The sequence below is a fragment of the Catharus ustulatus genome, chromosome 12 (genome assembly GCF_009819885.2).
Source record: "Catharus ustulatus isolate bCatUst1 chromosome 12, bCatUst1.pri.v2, whole genome shotgun sequence".
Taxonomy (NCBI): Eukaryota; Metazoa; Chordata; class Aves; order Passeriformes; family Turdidae; genus Catharus; species Catharus ustulatus.
Window position 1 is genome coordinate 3,178,620 of NC_046232.1, and position 23,104 is coordinate 3,201,723.

Sequence of the window (23,104 nt, forward strand, 5' to 3'; positions counted from 1 at the left end):
GGGAGGGACTAAGGGTCACTTAGAGATGGAGAAGCTGGGCTCCATCAGGAAGGGGGTCAAAGAGAGCCAAATGGTATTGCTATGAACTCAACAGCTACACAGCAGTGCATCTTTCTTTTCCAGATGTGTAAAACGGCAATGTCCACCTAATGTGAAGGTGAGCCCGGAGACAAGGACAGGCACAGCCTTACCAGGTGGGTGTACCTCCACAGCCAGGCTAACAGCACAGGGCTGGACCAATAGCCCAGGTATCACCCAGAGAATCACAGGCACCAAGTGAAGTCCAACATCAGTCTAGGAGTACCTAGGAGCAGGTACACTCACAGGAGAGATCAGGAAGAACTGGTTGCCTGGATCTCAGATTGAATGGGGTTTATGGAGTTCATGGGTGGAGGTCCCAGGAGAGGCTGACTGGGGCAATGAAAGCCTGTTGGTTCCCCCAGGCTCCTGACAATCCTCTCTTGTTTTCCCCATAGAGGTGGTAGGACCCAAATTCAACACAATGGCACATGCCAGGCTGCTTCCTCACTATTCTTCCAGGATTTTGTGGCCCTTTTTCTATCTCTGTCTTCATCACACAGCAGGAAGTGAGAACACTTGTATTCCAGCCTGTGTCAGACCTCGGGGAAAGTGGCCCCATCATTCCTTGTGTTCAAGTTTCCTGCTACCAGTCTGCATAAAGCCTATGCAGTCTTGGGCTGGGTTTGTTGCTTTTCTCTGTGCAAACTTCTGGAGCACCAGCTGTTGCTACCATTTTCTGACTATATTTGATTGATTCCAGTATCTCTGGACTTTTTCTCAAGTAGTTTCACTGAATTAAAATTTCAGTGGAAGGTAAAACACCCTAAACAAGCCAGTTTGTTGCTGTCTTACATCAGGCAATGTCAGGACTGCGCTTCCCAGCGCATGAGACAGAACTGTGGGAGTGCCCTGGCTTGAGGCAAACTCTCATTTCAGCCAGAGGAGGGTGGCATGTTTGCCAGCTTATGTAAAGCATTGTGATCAGAGCTTTCAGTCCAAATATTCCAGCCTTTCTACAGATTCAGTTGCTGATGCTATTTTAGGGGACCTGATGTCTCTGGGGGATGACTCATTGAAGTTCATTTGTAGCTGGCCAGCATTAATCCAGACTAACAGAGTCGTTTTCAAATGTTTCTTTACATAAGAAAATTGCTTAAGCATGTGTTTAACTGTGGAGCTCGGCTGAAAGAACCTGGTTAATGCTCTGTCCTGTGGCAGGCACGGAGGACCAGCAGCCCGAAGGCTGCTGATGCTGTTTAGTAGCCCATCAGTAGACCAGCTCGTGGGCTCAGATGTATATGTGGGGTGATACAACCACCTGGGAGACCTTTTCCAAAGAACACGCAGGGAGTGAACCTGGGGCAGGGCTGTACTGGCTCAGGTGAGACCTATGGTGGAAGTTCCTACAAATCCCTCTTGTCATCTCTCTGATGCAAAAGCTGGGACTTGCTGGGGGACTGCTAAAAACTGCTGCACCAGGACATTGCTGGATTACCTGCTTGCTACCAATTATGAATTTGGTAGCTATCCAAATTAATTATTCGGATAGAAATTATTATAAAACCGGGCTGGTGCCACATTTAAGTCGTTCTGGTTTGTTTGCCTTTCGGGGCTTGAATGTTGCCTTTGGGCTGTCAGTGCAGTTGCACCATAGCATTTTTAAAATATATAAATCCATTTATTACGCTGCGTAACTCCCTATAATGTTGGCTGCTTCTGCATTTAACCAGGAGGGTGCTTTGCACATAGGTTCTTCCTCTGATGAGCCAGGGAATGGAGAAAGCTATTCATGAACACCTTTACAGGGCATGAATTTTCTATTTGCTTTGCTCTTTGAGCCAGCAGTCTAGGAAAATTGCTCCTGAATGAAGCAATTTCCAGTCAAGGTACCTGCTTGCTGGTGGTGTGGCTGGAAGAGGGCTTTGGAAAACACAGATCATCTCCTGGAAATACCGAAAAGACCTCTAGCTTGAATTTTGGCATCTCAGAGCCTTTCCGGGCAAAACTACTGTCTCCATTTGCTTGTTTGCCTTCACTGTAATCCTTGATAAAATAATGATGGGATTTGGACTGCAAGCACAAGGGTTGCAGGGTTGAAGTGTCCTTACTTGTGGTAGTGATCTGGAGGGAGCATGGTCAGCATGTGGCAGGTCTTTCAGGTGTGTGTGTGCATCTTTGTATTTCAGGGATGATGTTGCTCATCATCAAGCAGAGGGGTGTTCACATTTAAACGCTCAGCAGGAGCCACCAGAGACATTTGCTAGAGCTTTAGCATATGCACAAAGAAGATCCTAAACATGAGATGCTAAATCCACATCCAGGGTATTTTCACCAACTCTAACAACTCGGCCCATGAGGAAACATGATGGTTTGGGGGGGCGAAGCAGGCTGGTGCTTTTGGAGCCACAAGGACACATTCCAGTGCTTTTTAAAGCATAGGATAACTCATTTTCATATCCCTACGTTCCCAGCTAGACCAGCACTTATCAATGCTGCCATCGAATGGTTTAGTAGGTGCACATGCTGGATTAATTTCTCCACAAAGATGGGGTTTAACAGAAGGGACCTCTTCAGCTGGGAGAGCATGTGTGAAGGAAGTGAGGCCTGGGAGACTTGGAGTGAGCAGGCAGCAGCGAGGAGAAGTATTTAAACAGTTATGAGAGCGGAGTTTAAAGCAAAAAGCTTGAAGTGAGATGTGTTAATCAGTGTGGAGGATTTGGGGTCCTGACCTGAGCTCAGCCTGGTGGTGTTTCCACTGTTGATGTTATCACAGAGCCTTTTTTCTTGTGGGTTATCTCCAGCTCGCACAGCTTTGGGGTGGTGATCCAAGGGGCTGCTCAGCTCATGCTTATGGTTGAGGTTGTTAAGGAATGTGCAGACATCCAAAATCAAACCCTAGGCATTGAGAAATCTTCTGGATTTCCTCTCTCCCAGCGTGGGAGCTCTGTGTGTCTCTGGTATGGAGAAGAAAGGTTTTTTCCAGAGATCCTGCCTGCCTCAAGGAATGTGGGAGCAGGAAGGAGTCTGGGAGGGATGGGAGGTTCATCCCGAATCTGCAGGCGGTTTGTGGTGTGGGGCACCAGCACTTTCACAGCATTTTGGTATCACGAATCAGGGCTTGTCACGAGGAGATGCTGCAGGTTCTTGCGGAGGCTGAGTACATGTGGCTGCTGTCCCTGGCTGCTCCCAGTCACCACTGTGAGGCTGAGCTGGTATCAATCAGAGCCTGTGGACGGGCCATGACAAACTCCCTGTGCCCAGAGGCGATGCTCCCATAAATCCTGTAAGTATGTGCTTAACTTTGGGGAGCAAGGTGATTGCAAGGCAATATTTTATTCTTGTCAGCTTCAGTGTTAACAATTACCAGAATCACTTGGGTAATTAAGCTCTTGCAAGAATAAAGTGAAAAAGCACCAGGTGTCTATGGAGATCTAAATCATTTTTCAGAGTGGGCAGAAGAGCAGTTTTTGGCTTTCCTCAGTAGCTGGAGTCCTAAAATCCCCAGAGACAGTGCAGATCCCCTCCAAATGAGCTAAAGGCAGCAGCCATGCTTTTGTCAGGTTCCTTTTGCCAAACACCTACAAGAAGCTGGTAGGTGACCAGGGCTTTGTACGTGACCATTGGTTGGAAACTTCAAAATTAAGTAAGGCCTTTTGCAAAAGTCATGGCTAAAATTTCATTCCAAACAGTATTTTTGAGATGTATTAGTGTAGCTGTTGCTGGAGTAACCGGCTGCAAAGTGCTGATCCCTGTCTTGCAGTTGGGAAAGATAAGTCTGGGATTGTAGAAGGTGAAACTGGTTTCCTTTATCTGTGGGATGTCATTGGGAAGATCCCATTACTGTTTATAAATATTTATTACTGGGATCATGGAACCATCATAGAATCATAGCATGGTTTGGGTAGGAAGGTAGGTCCCTATCTCTAAAGATCATCTTGTTCCACCTCCTGCCATAGACAGAGACACCTTCCACTAGCCCAGGTTGCTCCAAGCCCTGTCCAACCTGGCCTTGGACACTGCCCAGCTGCTCTGTGGAACCTGTGCCAGGACCTCACCAACCTGACAGGGAATAATTTCTCCCCAGTATCCCATGTAACCCTGCCCTCTGCAGTGGGAAGCCATTCCTTATGTCCTGTCCCTCCATCCCTTCTCCCAAACCCCTCTTCAGCTCTCCTAGAGCTCCTTTAGGCACTAGCAGGGGCTCTGAAATCTCCCTGGAGCCTTCTCCAGGTGAGTCAGCTCTTGCAGCCTGGCTTCTTTGTCTGTGCTCTGTGCAAGGCTTCAGTCTGAACTCTTCAGCCTTGGCCAAGGCCAGGACAGGGCTGTGGGGAGGATCTCGGAGCACCTGGAGATGGCCAGTCTCTACTCCCAGGAACACTACTTCCCAAACACACTCCCAGGTCTCTCCCTGAGGGGGAGGTCACCTCAGCCAGGGGTTTTTGTATCCAAAGCTGCCAAGATCCAATAAAGCCATAACCCACCATTTGGTCAGTGCCTTTCTTGGGGTCCTGTGGGCAGATGAGCAGGCCCAAAATGACTTGTGGCTTGTCATTGTTGGCCAGGAGCTGGGCATTTACCAGCTGGGCAGGACTAGCTCAGAGTCCCTGGGGGTGACACACAGTCCCCCTTGGGGATGAAGCATGGGGTGAGGACCTGGAGCAACCACCTGAGCCCACACATGACGTGTGAGGTGGGACCAGCCTGGCGGATGTCCAGATGGTGCATCTGGAGCTGAACCAAGTCAGGGCTACTTACATTTATGTAGGGCAGGATGATTAAAGCTCTGGCCTTTGCAATTCCACCTAAGTTGGGTAATTAGAGAACTGGCTTTATTGGCTGCGTAGCATGGCATATAGCAATGTGCATGCCCAGTCCACACCCCCTGTGTGCTCCTGACCTGGGCAGAGCAGAGCTCAGGGAGCTCCCTGTGTGTCTGAAGATGTGGCTGGGTATCCAGTGAGGATCCTAAAGACATTTACCAGGCCATTGGACAGTTAATCTCCCCGCATCCCTGAGGGCATGTGTAAACCCCTGTTGCTGCTGCCATCATTATGCTCTGTTCCAGCAGGAAATAAACACCCTTTTGGATGTGGCTTCTAATTTTGTTCCTGTTTCACAAGGGATTTGTATGAGACAGAAGCAGGAAGCAGCATCCTGCTGCACTGGATGACTCCTGTCCCAAAGAGCTGATGAAATTTGTCACACCTATACCACATACTGCCCTGATGAGTCTCATCTTCATCCGGGCAGAGTGGGTGAATAACGTCACCACATCCAAATAGCCCCACTTCACCCCGGAAGAAATTATTCCCCAGGGCATGAGGAAGTGGAAGGTGAGCACCAGTGGGAGAGAAGGTGGCCCTGGAGCCCTCCCAGGGCTGTGCCAGGCTCTCACATCCATGATGAACAGCAGCAGAGAAGGGGAGCAGCTGGTTCTCCTCTGGGTCAGACTGCAGCCTTGTTTCCAAGCCAACCGGAGTTCCATGAGCTCCCCGAACGGCTGCAGACAATGAGCCCAGCAAGCCTTCTCCACATCAGGCTGAGCACAGCTGATGCTGGAGGCAGGGAAAGCTTAGACAAAGGGTGCTCAGCCCCTGCAGAACCTCAGTGTTCATCCTGCCCTTTGTTGGCAGCTCAGTGTTCAGGTGAGAGCCTCTGGCAGGGATGAGACCACCTGGGAATGGCATTCCTGAGCTGCCTAGGGAGCTTGTCAACTGCAGGAGGTAAAAAAGTCTATCCCTGATCTGGAGATGAAACCACTTGTGTGTTCTTCCCCCCTCAAAATGCCAAACAGAGGAATTAAAAAAAAAAAAAAAAAAAAAAAAAAAAAAAAGAGGAATCAAGCCTGGCACCAGTGAAAACCCAGGCAGTACCATCTTCATGGACCAGAAGGCAACACTGGAGCTTGGAGATGCCACCTGGCGCATTCAGAGTTTCCCCAGGGACAGTGGGCTCATGTTTATCCCATAGAATGATTAGGAATTTCTTCCTGAAAGGTCTCAGTGCAATTTTATTCTGATTTTGAGGAAGTGCAACCTATTTTCCTATACCTTTCTCTCACATTCCCCTCACATTTGCATCACATCATCCTCAGAAGTCACTTGCCACAGACCCCGCACCACTCAACTGAATGGCAGCACTGGGAGTCTTCTCCACATGGCCCACAGCTCACTTCAGGAGGGCTCCATGCCCCAGCTCCACCTCACGTCCCATCTCCGGGTGGGCGGGAGAAGCTGGTAACCATTCCGAACCTTCTGCTCCCCCACCACCCCAGCTTCATCAGGAACTGTAGGGATAGAACAGAGTAATGGGCACAAACTGAAGAAGGGAAAATTTAAGTTAAATATTGGGGAGCAATTGCTCCCTGTGAGGATGTTGAGGTTGTCCAGAGAAGCTGTGGCTGCCCCATCCCTGGAAGTGTCCAAGGCCAGGTTGGACAAGGTTTGAAGCAACCTAGGCTACTGGAAGGTGTCCCTGTCCATGGCAGGGGGTGTAATGAGATGACTTTAGGGTCCATTCCAACCACTTAATATTGTGTCTTGTGTTCAGGGGCAACTGAAGGAGCTTGGAGAAAAGGAGGCTCAGTAGGGACCTTCTGGCTCTGCACAACTGTGACAGGAGGGGGCAGCTGGGAGGTCGGGCTGTGTGTGCTTTCAGGGGACAAGGGGCAGGACAAGAAGAGACATCCTCAAGTTGTGCCAGGAGAGGTTCAGGTTGGACATCACAAGGAATTTCTTCATTAAAAGGGTTGTCAGGCATAGGATGGGGAGATAGTGTCCCCATGAGTGGAGATGTCTAAGGAAGGACTGTACACGGCACTCTGTGCTGTGCTCTGGTTAACAGGATGGTGTTTGGTCTCAGATTGGACTCGATGGTCTCGGAGGTCTTTTCCATCCCAGCAGTACGGTGATTCCGCCGTGGCTCCCTGCCGCACCCACCCTGGCGCCGCGCCACACTCAACATGGCGGAGCCGGCAGGAGGCGGGTGGGGGCTGGGTGGGGGCGTGGCGCGCACCCAAGATGGCGGCGGCGGCGGGCGGGGTGAGGCGGCGGCGGGCGCGCAGGCGCGGGCGGGTGGCCGTGACGCGCGGGGCGCGCGGTGACGGAGCGCGGCGGCCGCGGCCCTTTGTTGGCGGCGGTTGAGGCGCGGCGGGGCCGGGCCGGGCCGGGGCCAACGGCGGCGGCGGCGGGGCCGGGCGCGGGGAGGCCGCGGGAGCCGCCGCCGCTCCCTCAGCGCCTCGCCATGGACTCGGACGAGGGGTACAACTACGAGTTCGACGAGGACGAGGAGTGCAGCGAGGACAGCGGCGCGGAGGAGGACGAGGAGGACGAGGAGGAAGACGAGCCCGACGATAATCTGGACCTGGGCGAAGTGGAGCTGGTGGAGCCTGGGCTGCGCGTCGGCGGGGAGCGCGACGGGCTGTTGGGCAGTGAGACAGGCGGGCTGGGCCCAGGCGGCGGCGGCGGCGGTGGCGGCCTGGGCGGCGGGCCGGGCCCCGGCGGAGGCCCCGAGCAGGAGGAGGATTATCGCTACGAGGTGCTGACGGCTGAGCAGATCCTGCAGCACATGGTGGAGTGCATCCGCGAGGTCAACGAGGTCATCCAGGTGCGGCCCCACGGCACTGGGACTGAGGGGGGACACACGGGGGAAGGGGCGCGGGGGGTGGCCGGACGGGCCAGCGGCCTCCTGAGGGGGACCGGGCCCGGCCCGTCTGCGGGCCAGGGCCTCACACACGCTTGTCGGTACTCCCGGGGCTAGAGAGGGCTCCACTGGAGCCCCGACGCTGGAGGGGCGGGGGGGACGCCTCCTCTCGGTACACCCTGGGGTTGGAAAGGGCTCCTCGTCACCCCGTTCTCCCGGGAGGCCCCTCGGGCCCGGCCAGGATCTCGCTTCCTGCTGTGGAAGCGTCGGGAACGAGGCCTTTGGCACTGAAAGGGCTCCTCTTTCTTTGTGTGGTTGTGAGCTGGGGGCCGTAATGTGTGTTTTTTTCTTTATTCCCCTCCGTCCTCATGGTGTTTGGCGGGGTGTAGCTCCTCCAGCTCCTTCGGTAACCCGCGGAGTCCAGGGCGAGCCCTGGAATTCCAGGAGAGGCACCGCTCTGGTTTTGTTGCTGTCTCCCTTTCCTCCCCCCCCCGCCTCCCCCGCCAAACAGAGGTTGAACCTTGTGTTTATTTCCAGCACAGACCGGGAGGGCTACGAGAAATCCCTTCGCAACCGTAACTTTTTTACCCTTAGTTTTTAACCGTGTCTCTTGAAAACTGAAATAGAGTTTGAAATAACACTTACCTTCTTTAGATCAAAGTATCCAAGTCTTATTTTTTGGCCCCTAAGTTTTTTGGGAAAAAAATCAAGCCACTGAAGCGATTTAGTATCCCTTTCTTAAATGTTCCTGGCAGGGTTTGGCTTCAGCTCAGCATCACGTTTTTGATGTAGTTCACTTTTCTTCAGGTGATGGGTTTTTTTAGTTCTCGTTTACTTACCATTACTCAGAGTCACTAGGAAGTGCTACCCTTTTCCAGCATGCCAACGGGAATAGCGTAAGCAATCTCTGGATATTAAATATTGAGGGATCCAGTGCCCAGAAAGCAGTTGTTTCACTGGTTGTGTGTGTTGGTAAATCTCTTCAAACACGAGATGCCTCGGTGGACGTTTTTTCTCCAGCTGTCCTGTGCTCTGCAGTGCCTGTAACAGCAGCTTTAAAATGTTGCTTTATGTGCTGTAAATCCTTTGTAGTTTATATGGCGCTTGATGCAAACAACTGTAAAAGTATTTGCGTACTAAATTAGTAAATGGCATTCCTTAAGTCAAATTAAAGTTTATAACTTTAATGATAGCATTGCCCATGTAAAACTGAATAAAGGAGTCTGCCCGGATTAGCTGATAACCCTGCAGTTAAAGAAGATCTCATGGTTAAGCAGGGTTGTTTCTTTGCTCCCAGTTATTGATCCTGATGTAGGGAGGGAGACAATTGGTGGGTAGACATGCAGTTAGGAACTGCAGCTTTTTACTCTTTCAAATAGTGAGTTTGTTTAATGATTAAGGTTGCAAAAGTCATGGCCCATTTTGTTTGTATTGAACAGATTCTGACATTCCTTATCTTTGCATAAGAAAAGTAGTGGAAAAGTTGCTGCATGTGAGGAGTTGTGAGTGTTCCTGCTCCTGCATTTTCCAGACACAGCAGGTGGATTCACCTGCATGTGAACTAATTTATCAGAGAAGGTCCTGATTGCTCGTCTGAACGGATTTGCCCCCCTCTTACACTGCCCTGAAGCTGTGACTTGTGTGCTTGACCTGCGAGTTGCAGAACTAGTGGAGAGAAATGGGATGAGGTGACGAGCCCCTTGTTCTGCTCTGTCCCTGGGGTGGCAGTGGGAGGCCTGACCCTGTGCTGGGTTCTGCAGAACCATCCCCGCAGACCTTCCCGTGGCTGCTTTCTTGCTCCAGTTGCGGCTTGGGGTTTGCAATGATTCCTCCTGGTTTAGCAGAGAAGGTTGCACAAAGTCTGTCTGTCCAGAATGTTATGGGTAAACCTGGGACCCAAAACCATCTCAGACCCTGGAATGCATCAGAATAGGGTAGGAAAACACTCAGTTGCTGTGGATGGCTGTTAAATACCAGCTTCCTGCCATCAGATTTCTGGGCTGTTCTGAGGTAAGTGGTCCTACTTCAGCTGATGCTTCAGGATTTGCTCATCCTCACTCCTGTGGCTGGTGGTGAAATCTTCCAGGGCTCTGTTCTGTTTATTTCCTTGTGTTTGGCGCCCAACCAGGATTGCTGCTGCTGCTTTTCTGGTTCAGTAAACCTTTTCTGGAGTCACATTGGCTCGGGATCCTGCTGCGGATCCTCGGTTGCTGAGCTGTGATTCACTTGTTCCAGTCAAGTACTGGATGGCTTTGGTCCCCATGTGTCTGCTGTGGGTTCTTGGTAGCAAATAGTGATGGTTGTGGTTACATCTTTGAGTGCTTTGAACTTACTTGTTCAAGGGGGATGTAATGTGGAGCCTGAAAACTTCAGCTGTAGGTCTTGTGCCCTCTCATGAGTGATTTTTTTTTGATGATGAAGTGTAAAGTATAAATGGGCTTTTGTTTTGCCACTTCAGCAAAAGGAAAATGGAACAGGGAACCATGGACTATTTGCAAGGAGGTGTCTGAGCTATGGCAGGTGTGACTATATTAAAACACTCCATTTGAGCAGTTATTAGCTGACAGGGCTGTAGTTGAAGGGACTAAATTAAATTTTTTCTCCCATCCATTTGGTCATTTCTAAATACAAGCTGTGTGAGAAAAAACATGAACTTTTCAGGGCAGGGATTTGATCTGATTGAGACTTTGCAGAAGTAGGAGCTAACTTGTGGCACAATTGCTGCTCACAAAGCCTGTGATTCACCCTGTAACGTGGAATAGGCTTTTGGAGACATCTGCTCAGTGCCAAACTCTGCTATCATTTGGCCTCCCTAAGACCACTGAACCCCCAGTGAACCAGGCAGGTTTCAGAATGTCTCAAATATTCAGAGTATTTTACACTTATTTTTTCTTGTCTGAGCATAAGCAGGATTTCAGGTGTTTGATGGTGGTTTTTTACAGTATTGGTGCTTGTGCTCATAATCTGATTTGTCCATGTGTCGCACGACAAGAATTCCCCTTGCTCTCCAAATGCAAAAACAGGGGTATGAATAACCCCATTACCTCACACTGTTGGTTGGCTAAGACTTGTAAACCTCAGAGTATTCCTCCCATCCTCTCCCTGTGATTAGGTGGAGCAGAGAACCATTTGCTATGGTATTTGGAATTTTAGTTGTCTGAGTAAACAGGCAGATTTCTGGTGGTTTTCCAGCTGCTGGCAGAATAAGTTAGCAAGGGACTGTAAAAACCTAGACACAGAGGTGCTGTGGAACAAAAGGCTTCCTCCTCCCAAAGGCATGTTCCCACAGTTGAATGTCTTCCCCATATTCTTCCTCTGTGAACTTTTGTCCAAATAATCCTCTGCCACTTAAAAAAAAAAAAAAATCAGATTGCTATTTTCATTTTCACTCCTGATTTTTTTTTTCTGAAAATAAACTTGAAAAATGTTTAGAATGGCACATTTATTTCTGCTCTGAGTAGAGCACATGATGTGTCTCTGTAGCCTGACTTGGCCCAGTGTTCTCCTTGCTTTGTTGCAACCTTGTGCAATTCCAGTATTTCCAGGTGGGATTAATTTCCCCTTTTTGCCTGCCATTTTCTGGAGCATTCCAATGACATTGTTGTGATGTCACTGACCATGTTTATTCTTCCTGGACTTTGTAATGGTGAGGTATTGAAAATATTGTGATGAAGCTTGGAGGTGGCAGAAAAGGGAGCTGAGCCTCTTGTGTCTTTCCCCACCCCACAGCAGGGATCAGGATCCTGGATGTGTCTGGGTGTTGTACCTGGCCTGCTGTGTGATTGTGAGCATGTTGAGCTTCAAACTTGAGCTTCCTCTGGAGGGATGTGGCATTCTTGGATCCAACAAAACTTAGTCTAGCTCAAAAGTACCTTTACTTTTGATTAAAGGCTTTAAATTAGATTTTTTTTTAGAGCAAACCATGTCAGGTGTAACATCAGAGTATTTGCAGCAAGTATGGGTTTCTCATGTACATGATGGAACTGGAAGACTTCTTTGGAAGCAAGGTTAGGTCCTTGCTGGTGGAAGCTTGGCCATTGAAATAAACCCAAATCCCAGATGACTCTGAAGTTAAAAAGCCATATTTGTTGAGGAATGGCATTTCCCAGAGGCCCCTGGAGTTACATGCCCTGGTTAAATAGAGCTCTGTCACGACAAGTGCAAATCCATTGTTTACAGGAAGGGTCTTGTTAAACGGTGACTTCACTTGCTTGGACTCCTCACTTGCTTGGACAAAACATCCTGATTCCAGACAGAACTTAGGAAATCTTCCCAATACTGGTGTAATTCAGCAGACTGTGGGCAGTGCATTCTAAAGGTATTGCCCAAACCAGGCATGATTTACCAATGAGCAACAGGAATTGCTGCTTGTTGCTCATGGTAGTACTTAAAACTGTGTTTAATGCTAGAGATGATATCTTTGAAATTTGAAATGCTTGGAGCTGCCTGACAAGCATTAGGTGGGAGTCTGTGGGTGGAAGCACTCGAGGCTGGTGCTGCTTCCATCCGGGTCCTCTTGCAGCGTGAGGTGCATTAGCAAACCTCCTCGTGTGGTTACTTATTTGATAATAAAATTCATGTCAGGGGCCTAAATATTATGATGCTGGAAGGAAATGCTTTGTTAAACCCCATGTTTCTGTCACGTGGTGTTTATAAGGTGTTTCATTATAGTAGGAATGCATTTAATATTTCCAAGGAATGGAATAAACTTCATTGTGACAGAGCATTCCTGGAATCTTGTATAAGCAGTCACTCCAAAGCTATTGGAAATGACATGGTGTCTGTTTCTGACTGGCAAGACATGTAATTCTGAGTATAATAGATTTTTTAAAAAAATATTACTTTAAATTTCAGCATTACCAGGTAGAAGTCTTAAGTCTCCAGAGGAACTTCAACTTTGTACTTAAATATGACCCATTTGCTTTGTGCTTTATTTTTCTGTTAGGCCAAATGCAAATCTCATGGTTGGCCACGTGTGAAAACATTTGATGCTGGTTGCTTTTGTCTCAATGTAGTGTTTCCAAAATCACAGCAAAGCAGCCTTTCTCTCGGGAGCCTTGGGGTGCAGATGGGGACTGGTGTGTTTTGGATGTTTTAGAGTGAAACTGAAAACAGTCATTGTTTTTTTTAGCTACTTTTAAATGTTTGTTTCCGGAAAGCTAAAACTAAATAGTAAATGCAATTGTTGCTATTCCCTGTGGGTTTAATTTCAGGGTTGTTTCTGCTATAAATTGGAAGCTGTACCACAAAGTCAGAGTTAAGACTGCCGTCGATGCAAAATAAGAGCTATTTCTGGGTGTTAAAGCATCATTAAAAACAAAAATGTGGATTCCCCTTTTATACTTGTCCCAGGCTCTGACCCCTTAGTTTTAACCTTGCATGAGTTCAAGTTCCTAATAGCAAATAAACCCCAAAGCTCCAGTGCCCTTTGGAAATGTAGGACAGTTGTTTGTTTTTGGCACCTGCTAAATGGTTTTCAGTTTTCTGTTTCTAAACTTAATTTCTCTTCCTCTTTACTCCATTAATGAGACAAACAAGAATGTGGTTCTGCTGTTGGTGTCAGGTGTGATAGCTGAAGAAAGTGATGCTTGATCTCCACATTGTGCTTGTTTTAACCGTGAGTCAACGTTTTCATCCAGAATTTCTTTGTAGAAGCCTTTTTTCATTCCTCTGCTCAGAAAAGCTGGTTTAACTGGGAAAATAATCTGGAATTTGTCAGTAACTGAAGGCTGGAGGTCCTCTCCACATAGCTCAGTCCTGAACTTACCTGTTCAGGGTCCTCCAGATTTCTGGTACTTCTGGAATTATTGGGATCTGAGTATTGTAAATTATGTTTTCTCTTTGTTGCTGGCTACACTGGATCCATGACAGCTACAAAGGATGTTTGGAGGCTGTTGGGTTCATACAAGTACATAATGCTGCTGAATTTCATCAAGTCATTTAGTAGCTACAGCAACTGCAAGGAAATTGCAGCCTCATTTATTGTAAAACACCTTGGGAGGGTTCGTAGCTGCTCGGTAATGCCAAATGGTGCATTTGAGCGCAGCCTGGAATACAGATGCCTGAGGTTTGGGAGAGGGCTGCTGGCTTTATGTGGGATGTTGGTGCAGGAGTCTCTGAGGGGACAAGGTAGTCAGCTGGAGAGAAATCTTTAGTAATTTGAAATGGAAATGCTGATAATACTTAAGTATTTTCACCATCCCAGGTGTTTGGTGTTGGAGGTGTTGGAAACCCTGAGCTTGACCTGTATGGAATTCCTTGCCTTGCTCTTAGCTTTTGATCTCGAGCTGTGATGGAAACACTGTTTAAATAAATGCTTTGAAAACTGCCATCCAAGGCTTCTCTCAGTAGTTATTTCAGGTATAACTGGGTTTATACTTCACAAGTCTGTTCCTTTCCTGAATTTGGAATGCCCATGTGAGTGCAGAGGCTCTTGCAGGAGCAATCCCTTGTTTAGGTGGTGTAGCAATGCCAGGTCATCATCTCTGGGAGTCAGAGCAGCTCACTGTGGTGAGAGTTTGAACCACTCACACAACACTCAAACAGAGCCTTCAGCATTGAGTCTTTTCCTTGTTTTTGGAGGCTGAGAACTTTTTCCAGATGTTTGAAATAATTTCAGACCCAAAACCTGACGTAGATAGCTTTTGACAGCATCAAAGTCACTTGGGAAGAAGTGAGTAAGCCCTTGTGAAAGTGTCTTGGGCGGTTGTGGTGCATTTTGGCGTTGCCAGCAGTCTTGTCTTGAGTTTCGGGCAACTTTTGGGAGCACAAAGTTGGCAGGCATTGCCACTGCCTAGTAAAAAGAGAGAAACAAAGAATTGCCTTTGAAGGGACCTGTGTCCCCCCTTGGTGTCCTCCCTCTGGATGGGGCATGGAGCCCAGACAGTTGGAGAGGAGAGCACAGCTTTCTCCATGGCCGTGTTGTGGTGCCTGTCCTTGTTGCCAGGCTGAGGTATATCTGTGTGATGGCAAAAGGTTGTGGTCCTCTGCAGATGTATTTGGGAGAGGAGCCAAATGCAGCTGCTGGGGACAGCACAGTAGCTGAGGGCTCTGTGAGCAGGTGGCTCCTGGCTGTAATCTGGCAGTAACTGAGCATACAACCTACCTAAAACTGGGCTTCTTAGTCTTCTGCTGGTGATTTCTGCTGGTGCCTGCTTACTGATGCTGGCATGTTAACGTCCTTCTTCCCAGTCTTTCTAAAACATTGCTGGTTTTGTATCTTCCTTGGTTAAAAACTTATATGCTAGAGCACCATGTGGCACCTCTTGTTTCCAGGGACAAGCAGTGCAAGGATCATGTCTTGGCCATCTGCTTCAAAATTAGGTCTCGTGGGAGAGTATTTGTGTCTCAAACATGGAGGTGTGAAAAGCTTCCTGGTCTGGGGGTTGGGACTCTCCATAGACTGTGACACCACAAATAGGCCTTTTCCATGTGCATTTTGGTTCACAGCAGACGGAACTTTCACTGCTTTGTGATTTGAGGAATTTGGGAACTGGAGGGAGATAATCCCAATGTTTGAAATTAAAAGTTTGGATATTTGTTTATTGCCTTTGCAACCCTTCAGAACAAATGTCTATGATTGTTGCAGTAATTTCAGCAGATGAGGGATGCAGACTCTAAACTCTGTTTCCCAGCAGATAATCAGGATAGAGTAGGAGTTCCTGCTCCAAAGGGTTCTGCTTTGGCGCAGTTAAAGTCCTCTCAAAGTGGAGAACACACAGTAAAAACTTAGTAGAACCAGAAGAATATCTATAATTGCACCTGAAAGTAGTCAGATGCCAAAATAACTGACTTCTTCAAGTGTTAGTTCAAAGATTTTCTTTTTAAACTAATATTTGCGATTCTTATTAAGGATACAGCCTGAAGAGTCTTTCTTCCAAGGTAAAGAAATGAAAATTTGAAGTCGTTCTGAAGGTTCCTGCCTGGTGTTCATGACTGGGTCAACCTCAGAAGGAGCGTGTTGGGTGCTGCCCTGCAAAGAATATTTTTTTTTTTGTTTTCTTCAGCAAAACACTTCCAGAACCAGAGGAAGGAACTGGTATTCGAACAACACCCTTGTGTAAAAATCACAGCAGGACAGGGCTGTTTTTACCATCCTGTACTTGCTTTGATGTGTGTGTGGACCTGGTGTGATAGTGGCAGAGCTGTGCTTTGCTCCGGGTCACTTCTTTTGGGTTTGCCTTTGGTTTTCTGAGTTGGGGCAGTTGGAATGGGCTTGGTTGGCTTGAAACACCAACACACTCCAACTATTCTGGTGTTTGGGTGTCTGTCACTCATCCCCAGTGGTGCTTTTTGGGATGTATAGACACATGCACCCACAACAGGGCCGTGGTTACATGAATATTGATCTTGGACAGTTCCCATTCCCTGACTGTCTGGATACAGCTGTTTGCAGGGGATCAGGCAGCTCTCCAGTTAAGTGTCTTCTCTCTGCTCTTCCTGCTCAGCCCTCTGACCCTATGAGCAGCTGCTTTGTTCCAGGTGCCAGAAGTGATGGTGTTTGAATTGTTCAACTCCATCAGCAAAACAAATGGATGTCCACACCTCAACATTTCTGTGGCCTGCTTTGTGTGCACATCTACTTAGAAGTGCATATTTAACTTTGGAAAGGGTTCTGGAGAATTTTTCAACATTTTGATGCCCTCTGCAGCTGGTAACTGTGGGCTTGGTGTGTTCTTGTGCAACATAACACAAATGCAATCAGCATTCCTTTGTCTGGCAGATAGAGATGTGGAGAGGGATTAGAAGAAACCAGGAGGACTTATATGAACAGTCTCCCTTGCAATGAGCTTTCCTGTGTGGGAAGAAAAACTTAAGATTAAGTTTATCCTAGTCATCTAGGGTCTGACAAATAGGGAGTGAAAGGAATGGTGTGGAAAGAAGAGTGTTGGAGAGCCATGTCTTTGAGGTTGGATTCCAGAGCAGGAGCTTGGAAGTGACAGAGCTTTATTAAACAATGTGTATCAAAGGTAGTTCAAAACTGAACAGCAGTTTTTTAATAAAAAGGGAGAAAGAGCAACATTCCAACTCATAGTTAGCAGCGTAATTTTTCTTCTGGGAGCAACAGTGTGAAGTGGAAAGTCCTTGGAGTAAAATCTCATCTAGTGTGCATAGAGGAATAATAACTATAATATAAAATAACAATTCAATTAAAAAATTAACTATTTTTGTACACTATGACGATCCAATGAAATAATGTGTTGGATGTTTTTGTTTTGACAATTTGTAATACTTCTGCAATGATTGAAAGGCCATCTGAGCAAATGGAGGTGGTACTCTTTGATTTATGCACATTTTAGATATGCATTGGGTTGTTCTGTAATACCCAGTCTCTTTATTTTACTTGGTAATATGACATGCTTGAGATGTCCTTATTTGTATTGTTAATAGAGCTGAAATTGATGGTTGAAAATGTGCACAAAACCATTCCTGGCTGGGATGATAACTTCTAGGAGGGAGGAGCAGTACAAAGACTTGGAGTTCTCTTTAGGGATGATGGATACTGATACTCTCTGGAGGGAGGATGTTTGGGATCTGTGTCACTCTCGTGTGCCGTGTGTAATTCCCTGCTGTCCTTTGCCAGGGTGTTTCTGCAGGCAGCACTGGGGTTTGGAGGAGGCTGGGTGCCAGCCTGTTCAGTACACTCAATTATTCACCAGTCATTAGTGTAATTATTCCTCTTGTTGCCCTGCACAGCAGTTACAAGGCAGGGCTGATTAGGTGGGTTTTTCCACTTGCAGAAGCCCAGTGTCTTGATGATGGGAATATTTTAATGGGAGAGGAACAAGGGGATATCCTTGTCAGTGTGCAGTCCATCAGATAGAAAATTGCATGTCCAAGTTAGTTTCCCTCTCCGTACCTAAAGGAAATAGAGATAGGGAATCTGCACCTTCCTGCTGGTTTGACTCAACAACTGTAGAAACATTTCTGATTAAATGAGTGCACGTCTGTGTAGAAGCAAGTCTTCAAAGCCCTTAAATGAGATAATGGTGAAAACATTGGAGGTTTCCCATTCCCCCCACTGCTGTATGAATTATGTTCTGCTATTTCTGTATCAGATCCCACCAGACTATTTTCTCTTAACTCAAGGGAGCTCAGGTAACTGTTTAAAAAAAACCAGCAGCAATTAGAGACTGCAGGTAGATTTTGAGGTATATCTTGTTGGGAACAAGAACTAACAAGTGATTGCTAAACTCCTCATGCCTCCAGAATATCCTTTCTTCAAAGGTGGCTTCTGTAGAGCCCTTGGAGGAAAACGTTTTGGGGTGTAAACAGGCAAAATTACTTCTTGTAGTGGAAATCTCGGCTTATAAAATAATGTGTTGCCAGGGCTATATTTTGTTGGCTGTAAAACTAAGTAAGAATAAATGAGCAGAGTGTGGTAAATAAACTGCGAAGTCATCATTAAAAAATGATCTGAGCTAGAAGAGGCTTGTTGGGAAAAGGATGCTGGCAGGTTTTCCAAGTGCAGATGCGGGTTGTGCCAGCAGAACAAAGTGCTTTTGCAGGTAAAGCTGCTCTTTGCAGGGAAGTGGTATAAGCCACAACCACATCTGCGCTGGGGCTGCTGCCAGTGTCAAGATGCTGCCAAAGATTACATCCCCAAGCCACTGCTGCATTGGCAGTGGTTTCCTGGGCCTAAAGAGTTTCTTAAGATGGCTAAATTATTTTTTTTCCTTGATTGAGACTTGTAGACTAAGGCATAGGCATCACCAGAATGGATTTCCTACCTGTTTGTCAGGGTGACATTGGGTGTTTAAAGCATATTTTGTCTGTGATGGGGAGATGAAATCACCCTAAGGAATGTGTTTTTTTCCTTTCCTAAAATACTGTGGAGTGTGATGGTGCTTCATTGTGATGGGAAAACTTCCTCTTTGCCCCAGTGAAGAGGGAATGGATAATAAAAGTGGGTGTTCCTTTGAAGAAGGGACAAAATCAGAAGCAATGAGGGACAGAGAACTGAAGAAAAGCACCAAGTACTCACCTCACTAGGGCCTGGAGGAGAAAGAGAAGCTAGAGGAATGTTAAGGATTTTTTTTTTTTTGTTCTCCAAAAATACTCATGTAAACTGCCCCCAGCTAAAAATTCTTTTGCTAAGCCCGTTTTTCTGTCAGTCACATTGTCGCTGAAGGGGTTAACACTTGCCTGCCTCCAGAGACTGTATCCAAATATTTTTTAAGTAACCTGGCTATTGCCATGAGAGAAGTTATTCATTGAGATGGCTTTTGTTTACTTACCATGGTAGATCTTTAACTTGCAGGGCTTTGTTGGTGCCATCTCATTGTGCTCATGGAAGTTATCATTCCTTACCATTTTCTTTTTCCTGTCTGTTTTTTGAAAAATGTTAATTACAATGTTCTGAATTGAAAGTCAGGAGTCAGAACAGGCTGCACAGGCATGTTACTGTGAGATTTTTGCATAGTGAGTTATTTCCCCTGAATACCTGTGAGTCTGAGGACTCAAATTTCTGGGGATAAAGCTGTTCACAGTCAGGTTATCCTGTGGTTTTTAGGAATCAACAGTGGTTGTCTTGAGGTGATACACAGTTTTCGTGGATTATATCTTCTCTATTAAACAACTCGTGTGTCTTTGTGCCCAAGCACCCTGTGATAGGTGTTCTCCAGCAGTGCCCAGTAACAGAAGCAGGGAGGAGGCAGATCACCCAAAACCTGAGACATAACCAGCAGTGTTTGAGAGGCACATTGTTGCTGAATGTTCTTGGACGCTGATCCTCTGCTTGCACACTGTGTGAAGAGGGGACACCCTTAAATCATCATCTGGAAGGACAATTTGAGAACCCTTTGCTGAGAACTTATAAAAGTTAACCCAGAAAATCAATTAGTCGTTTTCATGGCACATGCTTCTACATATAGACAGACCTGCTCTGGAAGAAATCCACAAACTATTGGGAATTTACCCTTCCCAGTAGAACTGTGATGCTGAGTATTATAAAAATACCTTTATTCTCATAGAGTTTGTCTGATTTCTTCTAAACATTTTAACTATGCTGTGGTATCATTATTTCTTCAAGTTGCTTCTGATTCTTTCTCCACTGATCTGCTCATACCTGCCTCCTGACACTGCCCTGGACTGGGTGGTGCCTCTGAATGTGCTTAAAGCAGCAAAGTTCTGTTGTCCTAAAGGTGTGCAAAATCCATGAAGTGCCAGGTACTGTTGCTGTACCTGTTTCCCAGGTGCTGGGAAATCGTTCTCTGGCCAGAGCTGAGGTGCCTGTTCCTTACGCTGCAGGAGCCAGCAGTATTCCTCCCTGGTGTGGAGGACAGTGCCAGTCTTCTACAGATTTTTAAATCCTGGGATGTGGGTACAGCCCTTTGGGTGCCTCTGGCTCTGGGCCAGACCCTGGAAGTGCACATTGTGGTGAAAGAACCAAGTCAGTTTACCAATACATATTGGAGTGAGGCAAAAGAGCAGGGAAAGTTTTTTTGAGACTCCAGAAGACTTACACAAAATTATTTAAAGGACAAAAGCAGAGGTACAATTCATCTATTAGCTTTATTCTTTTAACATCCATTTCTGCTTGCAAACAGGACAGTTTTGAAGCTCATATCAGCAGACCTGTACTTTTTCCAGAAATGCACAGTTCATTCAGGAGTTGAATCGCTGAAGATAGCACATGAGAAATGTGCTTTGGGTTGTTTCCTTTTATTGGCTTGATGGGTAGCTGGCCTGACATATGCCACGTCCAGTCTTTCCAACATTGAGTAATAAAAGACCTTAAAAAAAAAAAAGAATATTTCTGTCCGGCTCATGTGGTTATGTTCAGGACACTTGGTGGTAGATATTAGCAGTATTCTCACAGTTAAGTACCAAGATGTGCTATTTGGTGAATACAGCTCCCAGACTCTGGGGTGAAGAGGCTGAGGTCCTGCTCTTCATAGCTGGTGGGATAATGGAGGGAAAAAGTGGGACCTTTGACTGTACCTGGCATCAAAGTATACCTCAATATGCTTTACTGTCTTTGGGACAAGAAGATTTGGGGGTCTGTTCATGGGAAAACTGGGAGGATCCAGCTTTAACATACCTGACACATGGCTCTTGGCAGACCAACAGATTTCTTGGAAGCAAGTTCCCCTGATGTCCAGGCTGTGCCAGTGCAACTGTCTGGTGACATGGTGATCCCATCTGTCTTAAAATAAACCAGCAACACCGTTTACCCAGTCAGTTCCTATGTCTGGTCACTTGTGCTCCCATCACTGACTCTGGTGGCAAGTCTGGGAGCTAGTGCTTGTGTGAACTTGTGTTGCTGCTGAATAAATATTTTCTGAACTGGTCTGGTCTTGCCCAGTTACTGCCCTATTTCAGATTAAAATTGTAATCCAAGTTGTTGTCACTTCATCTCATAGGCAAAAATAGAGCTAAGCCATTCTGGGTGTCTAGAGTCTTCCTCGGCCTCTCTGGAATCTTGTGCAGGGGGAGAAATTTCTGACCTATGCTCTTGGGCCAAGCCATGGTGTTTTGGTACTTATTGTCAGTCACTGCCTTCATTCAGTATAGTTTTTCTGTGGCAAAATGTGCTTTTACTTTCCTTTTGAAGCAACATAGTGTATTTTATTCAAACCAGGCATTAGTGAGTTGTTATATGGGTCTGAGAGAAGAACTGAAACTGTCCGTATGTGTGTAACCTTCTAGGGACTGCGTAGAACCAAAAGTATCTAATGATATTCTTTCTGCCTGGGGGATGCTTGTGATGTGGAGACAACCCAAGCTTTTTTGTCTGATAGTGCTGGACACATTTGTGATCCATATGTAAGATCAGTGCAGTAACTGTGGTGGGTCCAAACTAAGTGCGGTGGGGTAAGAATTTCAGTAAGATTGTGGTCATGTTGGATAAAAGAGGAAAAATGGAACCTGGAGGTCTGGAAGAGCAGTGGTGTCAAGAGGGAAGCAAACTCAGATATGCTGTGTGGACACTGGTTGTGGGAGTGGTGTTCTATTGACAAGCAGGGAAGGTGACCGTGCATCATTTGTGATGGGGACAGAGGTCCGTTATTGATTTCCTGAATATCCATTTCTATTTCATGTACTCTCATCCTGTCAGAACAACTCTCTGGCACTGGATGTTGACTGAAGGTTTGACTTGAGGGGGGAAATTGGTGATTGCCAGGCACTTGGAGTTACCTGGATGAACACACAGGCCCTTTCTATCCATGGTAGCCAAAACTTGCAGGGTTTTTGCTCTCTTTGTGCCCAGCCTGGCTGCAGTGCTGGGGGCTGTTTGCATCCTCCACAGCGTATGAGGAGATATTACGGAGCTGCTGAAATAGTAAACTGGAAGAATTATATGGAAATGATGCCATCACTTTCTCCTACTCTTTTAAAGCAAGTCTTTGCAAATCCTTGAGTGGGAGGTGTAGAATTGAATAAAGCCGTTGCGCAGTGTACTCTGGCACCCATGTGCTCCTGCTTCTGTGCTCAGCACGGCAGCTGCAGTCGCTCAGCGGAGACTCCAGAAACCAGAGCTGGGGCTCATGTTGTCTACCCAGCTTTGGTGAGCTTTTGTTCATCTTTTGGGATTTCTGGTGCTGGGAGGTGCCAGGAAGAGAGAAAGCCTTTGGGTGATACTGCTATTGTGGACGCTAATACACCAGCCCAGGACCTGTCGATCCTTCCTCTTTAAAGGATGGACTTTTTGCTCCAGAACTATAGCAGAAGGAAGTAGAAATCAAAGTGTTCCTCACATTGAATGTATATAATAAGGGTCAACATCTCTCTGTGTCCTGTCATCAAACCCTAGTTCTCCTGCTATGGAATTGAGCGTAGCTGAAATGCTGGGAGAGGCCTTTCCTGGCCGTTTTTAATTTGTGTGGAGTTGGTGGTAGAGCTTCTGCAGTTGTCTGAGAGCAGCAGGGAGAATCCATGCCATCTTCTTTTATTTAGAAGTATTGCAGTGTGAATTCAGTTTTTGCATTTCCAAATTTGCTAATTCATCCTGGAATTGTTACTTTAGTATTTTTTTCTGATTTTAAAAGCTCTGTTAGACAATGGCTCTTCATTGCAGCTCCTAATCGTTAACCTGAAAGCTTTCCAAAAGGCTCTGAGAAAATGTAAAGCAGCTGACTGCTTCATTTCTGTCTCTTGAACCAATTAACTGAAGTAATAGAGTTTTTGCTGAAGTTGCTTTTCATTATCTTCCCCTGCTAGAAGAACTTATGTTCTTCAGAGCTGGAAACAGTAAAGTGCAGGTAAGTTACTACAAACTGAGATCATCAGATCAAGCTACCATTTGGTGCCATCACATAATGCTACTAATTCAGTAACTCTGTGAAACTTAATTTTCAGAATTAGGTGGTGATGTGTGAAGGGAAGTTAACAGGATTAAGAAAAACATAGGGCGCTGAAGAGATGATGTGTGTCAAAATTGAAGGCTCTATAGCTGTTAATGGGAAGTTATAGTCAGGTAGCAAATGCCAGATGGAAGACA

The 23,104-nt window shown here is 46.5% G+C and overlaps 1 protein-coding gene across 1 annotated transcript in view; it reads left to right on the forward strand.

Annotated features, from left to right (window-relative positions):
• The first annotated feature begins 7,115 nt into the window (after window positions 1–7,115).
• Window positions 7,116–23,104, forward strand: part of ARIH1 (ariadne RBR E3 ubiquitin protein ligase 1) — a 50,149-nt gene continuing 34,160 nt past the window's right edge. The window contains exon 1 of the mRNA XM_033070588.2: window positions 7,116–7,626. Coding sequence (XP_032926479.1) covers window positions 7,264–7,626 — 363 coding nt within the window. The 5' untranslated portion in view covers window positions 7,116–7,263. The remainder of the gene's footprint in view (window positions 7,627–23,104) is intronic.